General features: G+C 41.9%; 1 protein-coding gene across 1 annotated transcript; it reads left to right on the top strand.

Moving 5' to 3' along the window:
* Positions 1-1,261: 1,261 nt before the first annotated feature.
* Positions 1,262-10,019, top strand: LOC119769139. The gene is made up of 4 exons (XM_038261041.1): positions 1,262-1,456; positions 8,661-9,050; positions 9,104-9,421; positions 9,492-10,019. The coding sequence occupies exons 1-4, from the start codon at positions 1,262-1,264 to the stop codon at positions 10,017-10,019; spliced, it is 1,431 nt and encodes a 476-aa protein (XP_038116969.1).
* Positions 10,020-11,614: the final 1,595 nt, after the last annotated feature.

Here is an 11,614-nt window from a genome sequence, read left to right as displayed (position 1 = left end):
TAAAAAAAAATTATCTGTGGTGTGCTTTGGATTTTGAATTAACCACAATTTTAAATACACTGTGATTCAAATTGAATATATATGACGTGACTAGAAAACCAGAAAAATTTCTTTGAATATGTGTTTAAAAAAACAAGAAGCGAAAACAAATAAAATAATACCGGTCAATGTAAATTTTTAGATAGGTTTTGAATTTCATGTTTCATATAAAACTCATTTTAAAATTTTTCTATGATTTACTACTGCCAGCTTGGGAAAATCGACATTACAGTCGAATAGTTACAGAAGATTGCATAGCAAAAAAAATGGAAATCGATATACCTATTGTTTTGTTCTGTTCCTGTTTTAATGAAGTCAATTGAAACATTATGCAAAAAAAATTGCAACAACAGCTGTCTTAATTCGATGAAAAATAAATTTATATGTTTTTTTTCTAAATTAAATATACGTAAATATAATACCCAGTCTTTTAAAAATATATAAAATTCAATAGAAAATATTTAAAGTGCCAGGCAATATGTAAACTAAATTTTTTACAATTTTCCCTAATAAGCCAAAAGAAAGCTGATATATGCCGAATAAATATTTTAATGATTTCAAATTCTTATCGATTACTAAGTATTCAACTTGTTATTTGTTTCCCCAACAAAATCTGAATTTCTAGAATAAAATATGATTTTTTTTCAATTTCGGGAATTCCCGGGACAAATCATAAAAAATCCCGGGATTCGGGAATTCCCGGTTTTGGAAAAATCCCGGGATTTTTGTCCCGGGAATTCCCGGGATGGACGCACTACTAGGCTCGTTTTACGTGACACACGTAAAAATAATGTGAAGTTACGTGAAAATCATTATAGTATTTTTCCACTAGGTTTTTTCATGTAGCTTCTATGTGTTTTGGAATGTAACTTCGACGAAACTTCTTTTACTCGAGTGGGCCAAATTTCTACGTGATTATTTTAGTATGAAAATTGATGGCGAACGGTGAAGATCAGAAGCCGAACTTGTGCTCGTCAAAATGTAAATGATTCTTTCGCTGAAGTCAACTTCTGGACCTAACATCTTCTTATACGACGGCCATCGGAATTCTGACTGGTTTTAGGCGGTGACCCAAAGATCTTTTCGAAGGTAACCAGAAAAGCCACAACCTGGTAGTCTCCCTGACGTCGGTATCATGCATCGGAATGGCAATAACGGTCCGTGCCACTGTGGTTCTTGGCGCCACCGGAAATGAAACAGCCAACAAGTGGGTCATTCTCGAATGTGTGTCTCCGACTGGTTCCGCCGTGCGGCCATGCAGACCAACAGGCCCGACTACAAGAGCGATTCCGCCGAGCATGAGCAGCATTTTATCGTGGTGCCTGGAGATATACCTATCGTGGCGATCCGCGGCAAGGAGATCAAGCACATTGGAAGGAGCGATGACCTGGGGGAACAACACGTCCCGCGACCTTGGGTGATCTAGCCGTACGCGTTTCATCTGAATGTTTTCCGCAAGAGGCAACAAATTATGTTTTAATTTATGCTGCAGGACTTTAAAGGCGTTATTGTTCTAAAGATGAATGAATAAATAAAATAGTTTTCTGCAAAAAAATCCCTTTTATTATTTTTTTTTGAAAAAATGCGACCAACACCAAAACCTTCAACAAAAAAGTTCATATAAAGTTTACTAAAAAAATGAGTAAAACTCATCGGTGTATTCACTTAGCTTTTACGTGTAAAACAAATAGAATCAACGTGAAATAATCTGGTCAAACAAATCCCATTTCTACTAGGGCCACCTCGTAGAAGTTACGTGAAAATTGCAGTGGAAAAAAAACACATAGTTTTTCACGTAACTTCAACGTGAATATTTTTTTGATTGTCTGTGTGGAAAACGGGGGTACACTCAAAAAAATCCACACGTTCATGCTACGTGAAAAATCACGTAACCCCGATTTCCCCCTCGCTAGGCCCGTTTTACGTGACACACATGTAAAAATAATGTGAAAGTGTTCTGGCGAAAAAAAAAAATCTCGTTGAAGTTACGTGAAAAACGTTATGATATTTTTCCACTAGGTTCTTTCATGTAGCTTTAACGTGTTTTGAAATATAACTTTAACGAAGCTGTTTTTCTGTGAGTGCGCCATTTCGACCAGTTTCTACGTGATAATTTTAGTATGAAAAATGATGGCAAACTGTAAAGACCTGCTGCGGAAATCGTTTTAACAAAGTGATGTTGAAAGATTATCAAATGGTATGTTTAATTTATTTTAAGTTGTTTTCTTCGTATTCAATTATTTTGTTGTTTCAGAGTTTGAAATCTGAACATGGATATAAAGAATCAACTAGCCACGGCCGGAGCCCGGGCAATTCGGATTGCCACTGCAAACTTCCCGTCGTCGGACTGATCCCCTTTCTGCGAAAATACTTCTTCGGATGATGGTTCCGCGAGAAAACCACGGTCAAGCTTATCGTCGAGGCAGTGCCCTGGCGGGAAGATTATGTCCGGCGATCTTTTTTGGGTACACTGGTCACGGATCATGGTTAATCAGGGAAATTGACCATTCTGCATCGGCAGCAGCAGCATCATCAAGAACCGGGTCAGTGACTTGTAGAGCCGGCTATGCTCGGCCCAACCTCGAAGACCCGCTGTTCCAGATTGATCACCAGAAGGGCCAGGAGCAATTCAACAAAAAGAACGGGACTTGCCTTAACTTAACTTCGACCCAAAACCAATGAATAGTAAAAGATGTTATAAGTGAACAAATAAAATATGTTATATTTTCGAACATCATTGTTTTCATTTTGATATGAAAAAAAAAATAATTTAAAAAAAAACCCATCCTAAACTAAAACTATCCTATAACATTCACTAGAATAAGCACGTATGATTTATAAAAAAAAGACATTTGGCTTTTACATGTTAACACGTAGAAACAACGTGAAATGATCTGGCCGAGCAAATTCCGTTTCTACTAAGGCCACCTCGTAGAAGTTACGTGAAAATTCTAGTGGAAAAAACCACATAGCTTTTCACGTAACTTCAACGTGAATGTTTTTTTGAGTGTAGCGAAGAAGACGCCATCTTGGAAGTTCAGAAAACAAACACTGGGAATCAGTATTATACATATTACTATGGTTACACGAAGTGTGTTATCTTGGTTGAAGCTCAAATGTCAACTCAATCGGAATTCTGAAACGGAATTCAATTCGAATCGTTTACGTATTCCATTTCAAACGCAACAACCTTTTCCGTGTACGTACCGGTTGTTGCGTTTGAAACGGAATACGTAAACGATTCGAATTAAATTCCGTTTCAGAATTCCGATTGATTTGACTGGGTAGGAGCCTGCTGCGTTTTTCGTTCTGTGATTTGGTAAGTGTCAGTTTACCCGCTGCACTAAAAGAAATCATAAATGAGCTGCTAAACAGCATTCACCAGCTAATCAGTCACAAAACAGCTACGGTGATTGCAAATTAGCTGTAAAACAACTGCTCTAATAATATATTAAAACATTGTTTAGGCTTAAGATATTAATTAGAATTAGAACCCCTGGATTGTGGATCACGTTTGTGATATAGGTCGTCTCCCTTTAACAAGCGCGCTTTCTTATCTTTCTATTGTACCTGATAGTAATTAACTATTCTGGGGTTAAATATAAGAGACGAGCACATGGAGTCCCTTAGGGGGATTGCTCCATAGGGCGGCACACGTATCTACCCGGAGATTTCTCACACAAAGACAAACATTTCATACTCACGTGAACCACACTAATTTTCAACCAAAGACTAATATTTAGGATTTTAAATAAATAGGGCAAACACAGCTTGATTGATACCACATTTTAACTTTTTATTTAGATTTTAAGACTTTCAATAATTTTAAGAACTTTTAAGGGTAATAAATTAAGGGAAAGACGGGGGGATTTGTTTTAATGTGTATTTGTGTACGTTACTTGCATGCATGCGTTTTATCGTTGGGATCCTGATGCTCGGTGGCCGGCTTGTTGCGTCGCTGTCTTGGCTGCTGCTGCTGGTCGGGTTCCGGAACAGGAGGGAACGAACGGCGGGTCCGGTTGGACCGCCGAGAGGGCGTCTTCTTCTTGGCTTCGCCCCAGAGGGCCACAGGTTGGTGTCGGCACGGCCTCAGAAGGAGACCGCCAAAGAACGTGATCGCGGACCCTATTTGTAGCGGAGGGTCGAGTTCGCGGGTCCGGAGGGTGATGCACGCGCGAAAGGGGGGGGGGAAGTGGTCGATCCGAGCGAGGTACCACTGGGGAGTCTTTGACTCGGGGGCTGGCCAACAGGTTTGACGGTATGCCACTTGGCACTCAGCACCGCGGTACTTCGTGCGGCCAGACCACTTCACTACACTTCACTGCAGGTTCTTGTTCTTGCACCACGCTCGCTCGGATCCGTACGATGGTGACCGGAGGGACCTAACTCGGTTAGGAATTTTTAACGTGTTGTGGTGTACGTCTAACCGTCCGTGGTGCTGTCACACTCCGATCCGTACTCTTTAGACTTATTGGTTTTAATTTGTTTGTGGCACTTCACTGTTTCGTAACCAATGTTTTTTTTCGTGTAATTTTAATTAGGATTTTTCAATTACACACGCGAACTTTTCTTCCCGTGTCGTTTGGTGACGGACGAACTTCGGGGCGATCACTGTTCTTCACCACTCCGGACCAAAATGCAAAAGAGGCCGACACCATCGTCTGCGCCCGTATTTATGCGCCGCCTAGCTGTTCCCTCCAGAACTGTTTCCTGTTTTGCCTCAGGGATCGGTGACAGCTCGATGACACTGACGTACGGGGTGATGATGGTGTTCGCAGGGGTGGGGATAACAAAGTTCATATGGGTTTGTGTCTCAGATGCAAAAGGCCTTTTTCCCTAAAGTCGACTATTTGAATTATTTAATTGCATGCTAATAGGTAATAAATAACAGATAACAAATAGATGAATAAAAAAATAAATAATTGACAAAACTCATAAATCTGAAAGACGCCAACCTGGACGCTCAATAAACATGAAATATTATATGTTCAAAGTGTAAACACAGAACAACAAATACTGCACATTTAAACATTTACTGACAATATTTTACAATCTTCCTTGTATCAAGCTGGTTTGGTGTGGTTGGAGTATAATTTTATTGAAACCTGTTATTGTTATTGAGACCTGTGGCACGTCAAGCATGAGACGTACACAGAAAAAAAAATTCCGGTAAATTTATAATGTACCAAAAGTGCACGTCATTAATGATGCGAATTTACATCACTTTCAACTTTAATTTAAGTGCCATCCGATGTAAACATTCAGAACAAAAAGTGCCACAAAACATGTAAATTTCCGATGAAATCTACGTAAATTTACCCAAGTCCAAAAAATTTTTCCCCGTTGCTAGAATCTGATGTAATTTTCAAATGCATTGCGATTAGAGAGCCTATATGGAGAGGCGAAATGTCACTCTCAGGGTTCCAATCGAACTGTCAAATCGGGGTTCCAATCGAGCAACAAGATCATGCTAGAACAAGGTTGGAATCAAATTAAAATAATTTTGGCAAAAAAACGAGACTTATAACAATCACAAGTATTGTAAAACTGTTGTTGACAATAATCTGGTAGTTTTTATTATGTTTGTGCTTGTTCGGTACAAGAAAAGTGCCAGCACCAAAGAAAAACCACATGTTTTTCAACCTTAAATTTTAATGACTTTGGGTGTTTGAAATTTCTCCCAGAACATTTCATTTCCCTATGTAGGTCCCTAATTGCGATCAGTATTGCTTACGGTTTTGGATTGAAAGGTTTATGTTTAATACAAATCAAAAGCGTGTAAGTTCCAAAACGCAATACAAGTTAAAGCTTATGAGAAAACATCAGAATCTAGATCCAACGGGATTTGAAGAAGGGATGAAATGTTTTTTTGCTCATTCATAATATCACCTCTGAGCAGACGGCACTGCCGTGATAAGCGACGGAACGTCCGATGGAGTTTTGTTTCGGCAATCAGCTTGAGGCGACATTAGCGAAATGAACGCGTCCATGTACGGTCTTTAGGGACCTGAAAAAATGAGTTTAAAACAATTAGCCCAATAAAATGAAAGGTTCAGCTTAAATCTCACGGTCTGGAATCGGCTACCACCGAGGGCATATCTTCTTCTTTGGCCATCGTTGTTCGCACACTTATTTCAGTGGGACATGTGCAGCGTGGAACCAGCGCGACATGCTCGATTGTCTGCAGGCCGGCGTCTTGACATTAGCCAAGCTGTAACGCTTCTTGGTGCAATCTTTCAGCGGACATTTTTCAAAAAGTTCAAATGCTCTCAACAATGACTATATCCAAACACATGTTGCGGTCCATAGAGACACTTTTACTAGTTGAAACAGACGGGCCAACGCGTCACTGCGGGAGTAACGTTGGATTCGCAGTCTCCGCTGGCTCGTGACCACGTTTCAGTTGCATCTGCGGGTCAAACTTGCGTTCGTTGAACCCGTACGAGTTGATGTAGAACTGTCCATTGTGGCCTCCGGAATGTATTTCTGGAGCAACATTTGAAAAGGGCGCATAAGCATTTGAACAGCCAGAACTATTTTGCAAATTCCGTGCCAACAGGTTACTATTTAACAAAACCCGCAGTGTTAAAATGTAGCTGGGAAGGCCAGCTATTGGTTTACATTCCGAGTTTTGTGAAAAAGTTTCCTGTTGGCTCGGAATTTGCAAAATCGTTCCAGCTGTCAAAATGCTTATCCGCCCTTTTCTCGTGTTGCTCCAGATTTCATCTCCAGCTCACAGGCTAGTTCCTTGCAAAAGTGAACTTACCAGCGGCAATCGGTCCATTGACAAAAAAACCTGCAGTCGATCAAAATAAAAGTCAATTTAATCCCGTATACTCTTGAATCAACATCTCACTCACCTTAGTATTCTCGTCAAACCGGATGTTGTTGGTCTTGAACAGGAGTTTTTCGCAAGCCTGCAGAAGGGTCTACTTCACCGACAATGGCCAATTCAGGAAGCGGAAGTCGGCTCTGAACACGCTAATTACCGCCACCGGATGATAAACACGCCTCTCACTATCGATTTTAGCAGGTGGTGTAAAAACTTCAGAGGGAAAAATTGAATGAAAACAAACATTGCACGATTAAGATGAGTTAATCAATATTAAACTCGAGAATAAAACATAAAAACTTGAATTCAATGTCTACTTTTTCTCAACAGTGTGCATATGGTGAGTGTCTCTGCTAAGACGAAAACTTTCAATCCAAAGATGTAGCACGTTTATGGAAGAACACTAATATTGATACGGGCGTAATCTTAAATCATCGAGATTAATTTTTGTCATTTAACTCACTTTCCCCGCAACGTATATTTATTGCTTTCGTTCTCTTGTCATCTTTCAAAATATTTTTGTTTTAACTGGTGGAAACTAAACTCTTGTGGAAACTGTGAGGGACGCATTATTGCATTATTATGTAAGTTCGAGATTATTAATATTTATTAAAACAAACTAAATTTTGCTCAACTTCAGGAAGCAGACTGCTTAACCGTGGATTGAGCAGTGCTACGGTGACGGAAGTGTCCCCTCTTGCGTTGGTGATTTGACGATGACAGGATTCTTGTGTTGGAAAAATGTGGAAAAATAAAGCACCAGAAAAACTTACTCAAATTGACAAAAAGTAAGCAGGAACACATTAAACAGTTGATGATTAAGTTACAAATGGCGTAACATGAGGTAAAACAGTTACTTACAAGCCCATAACGTAGTATCTAGATCTGGAAGCGTGCAGTTGGCAATATCCAAATGTTGAACCAGCTTCGACTTACGTTAATCCGCCTCTAGCATACAGCCCATAACCTTCGAGAAGTCACGATTTTTGAACTCCTTTACAAACATCCTCACGCACACAAAGTATACCAGCGCGCTTTCTGAATGTTTCTTTTGTAAGGCAATTTAATGTTGTGACCCGGGAAATGATCCCTGTGAATCAAACCCTGGCAGAGGACCATCGAAACTACTGGTTGGAATATCGTCGGAATCTGATGGCTCTGGATACACTCCGTATTCCCCGTTGGATTGGTTTTAGTGGATGCTTGGCAAGCGTACAGTTTCACGGTTTCTGTGATGCTTCACAACAAGCTTACGGAGCTTGTCTGTACCTGCGAGCACTTTAGGTCGACGGACTGATCACGTTGCACTTGATCACGTCGAAGTCCAGACATCACTCTACTTGAACTATCAGCAGCACTACTACTTTGTCATCTCTATGACCTGGTCCGTCGTAGCATTCAGCAGGAGATTCAAGCATTTTTCTGGACGGACTCGATGATAGTGCTCTGTTGGTTAGCTTCACTTCCGTCTCGCTGGAAACCGTTTGTCGCTAACAGAGTCTCGGAGATCCAACACGTCACCGTAGAAGGCATGTGGTCTCACATCGCCGGAGTAGACAATCCCGCTGATATCATTTCACGTGGTTGTACCCCGGCCGAGTTGCTGTACAAGCCAGAATAGTACGGTCGTCTGCAATATTTACTTTTGGAACAAGAACAGTGGCCAAAGCTCGGCAACCGCGCACCAGAGTCAGAGCTCGCTTTGAAGGAGGAGAGATCTACAGTTTCGTTGCCCGCTCGAGCTCGTCCACCGAACGAACTCTTTTCTCTGCGTTCCAACTACCACGAGCTCATCCGTCTGGTCGCGTGGGTTCGTCGATTTGCGCATAACGCCAGACGTACAAATCGAGATTGCCGGAGAACTGGAGAATTGTCGCACGTGGAGCTACGAGAAGCATTGACGTTTTTGATTCGGGTGGCCCAAACAGAAAGTTTTCCCGAAGAAGTAGCGGATTGGACCAAGAAGAAGCCGATTCAACCCTCGTCGAAGCTGATTGCGCTCAACCCTCGGCTGGTAGACGGAGTAATGCGCGTCGGCGGCCGGCTGACGAACGCACCAGTTCCTGAGAGTCGCAAGCACCTGATCACCCTGCATCATCAACACCCATTCACCAAGATTGTGATGTCGTACTACCATTGGATGCTGTATCACGCCGGTCAGCAGCTGCTGATCGCCGCAGTCCGAGGGAAGTATTGTATTGGCCAACAAACATTCGAAGTCTGGCCCGCCAGACGATCCATCGGTGCGTAGACTGCTTCAAGACCAAGCCACGTGTGCACGAGCAGCTTATGGCTGACTTGCCGTCGGTACGCGTCTGTCCTGCAGCAGCTTTTCAGAACTTTTGCGGACCGTTCTACATCCGATACCCAATTCGGCGCAGTATACCGGTCAAGTGCTTTGTGGCAATTTTTGTCTGTTTGGTCACGAAGGCGGTTCACATGGAAGTAGTGGCAGATTTATCAACCCAGGCGTTCCTGGCCGCGTTCAAGCGGTTCGTGGCCACCCGAGGAAAACCACAGCTTGTCATGTGTGACAACGCTACCATCTTCGTAGGAGCAAATCGAGAACTGCAGAAGCTACTTCAACAGTTGCTCGATCAGCTTGCACAGCACACGATAGTACGCAGAGGAAGATGGTATAGAATTCAAGTTCATACCGCCCCGCTCCCCCAACTTTGGTGGGTTGTGGGAGGTGGCAGTAAAATCATTCAAGGCACATTTCCGCAAGACGATAGGCAGCAGAACGTTGACGTACGACGAGTTGCACACCGTAGTCCAGCAAATAGCAGCAATTCTCAACTCGCGTCCGTTAACTCCGCTGAGTATCGATCCGGACGATTTCGACGCTTTAACGCCCGGACACTTTTTGACTGGACGGCCGCTCGCTGCTGTTCCAGAGCCCGATCTTCAAGAGATCCCAGAGAATCGTCTAGCGCTGTGGCAGAGAACTCAAGCGTTCGTACAGCAGATTTGGAGAAAGTGGAAGCCTGAGTACTTGTCGAACCTGCAGAACAGAACCAGATGGACGAAACAGCGAGATAACATCAAGATCGGAACCATGGTCCTACTCAAGGAGGACAATCTGCCCCCGCTCAAGTGGAAGTTAGCACGCGTAGTAGCAGTCTACAAGGGCACTACCTTAGCTTGACCCGTGATAGCGCGAGAATATCAGAGCAGCTTCAGAAGTGTACCGACAACGCGCGCGACAACGTCCACGCGATTTGCGATCAAATCGGTGGAGTGGAATAAAATTCGATCGTTCGACACCAAATAAAGTGTAGTTTCGCCAATTAAAAGTGTTTTGCGCAATAAACCGTATTTTTTCGTAAACGCCGCGTGTGTTGGATTTTTTGGCCCGAAAAGGGTGAAAACTGGGGTTGATAACCCCCCGAAGACCGTCATCTTCATTGTGAGCACGTGCGTGTGCTGGGAAACGAACGTCTCCGCCGATCCGAACGACGTCGTCCGCCTGCGTCCTCCCCAGCTGGTCCGCGGTAAGAACTGTACAAACATTATAAAAAATTAATCATCATTCAATTGGAGCAAGTTTTTCATTGTTCAAATAAAAATCTGATGTGTATTCCGTTTTTATTATACAAGCAAAGGGCTAAAATTTTATTTAATAGAAATTAATTTAATTTGAACCTATTTTAAATTAAAATTTGAATAAAATCATTTTTTTTATTATTAAATAAAAAAATGAAAAAGAGCAATGAAGTTTGAAACAAGCGTAATGAGTAGGGGAGAGTGGGGAGACTTGATCCCCGGGGACACTTGATCCCAAGCCTGTATCTGGTCAGCATGTGGGTAAAACAATTAGCTTTGTTCTAGAAAGTTGTGCGAAATTAACTAAAACTCATTGTAGAAAACAAAGAAAAAAATTAAAAACCCGATTTAATCCCACCTGGGGTGAGATAGAGCCTTTCTTACTAAAGAATATAACAATGGTAGAACTTTTTTCAATTCATAACATCGACTTTGTTTATTTATAACGTCAGCACAAAAGAAAGTCTTATGATGAAAGCAAAGTATTATAAATGATATGATTTCCAAAAGAAATAAAAAACACAATTTTCACCAAAAGAATTAATTCTATCGTACAATATGCTTGTACGTTTGAAATCAAACAAACGTTTATGACAAACGCGATCATAGCAAGCTTCCCATGCGCCAGTGACAATGCACACCGCGGTTTTGGTTTTTTAGCTTCGGTGAACCGCGTGTGCCGCACGGTGCAGGAAGCTAGCCTAAGAAGCTTCTAAGAAAGTGACAGAGTCAGAGATAGCTATTTTCAACAACCGCACCACTACACACTCAATCGCGAGAACCTTAGGTAGAAAGCCATTGGCGTCGCCAGCATTGAAAACATTGAAAACGATATAAACGATGAAAGCTTGGAAAGCTCCTATTGGAATCCAATGAACCCTGTTAGATAAACTTACGACAAATGAAGTCTACATTTAGGCGTTTTTAGGAGCGCACGGGAAACAAATTGATTGTAGCCGGATGAATGTCCTATGTCTCAAAAGTTTTTAAATAAACATTGGACAGATATGTAAAAACGGACAGGGCAAAAGAAACCGAAAAGCTACGATATCTTACATGTTAAAGAAAACATCGGTAGACAAGCTACTACAAACGAGTATAAGTCGAGCCAGCAAATATATGCGCCAGCATTCTCGCGCCAGTATTCGAAGCTCAACTTGACAACTTGTCGACTTGGCGACGAAGCGTCGAAACTCG

Source organism: Culex quinquefasciatus, chromosome 3 (assembly GCF_015732765.1).
Source record: "Culex quinquefasciatus strain JHB chromosome 3, VPISU_Cqui_1.0_pri_paternal, whole genome shotgun sequence".
NCBI classification, from domain to species: domain Eukaryota; kingdom Metazoa; phylum Arthropoda; class Insecta; order Diptera; family Culicidae; genus Culex; species Culex quinquefasciatus.
Note: the sequence above shows the minus strand (reverse complement) of the source record. Positions and strands in the feature narration are given on the sequence as shown.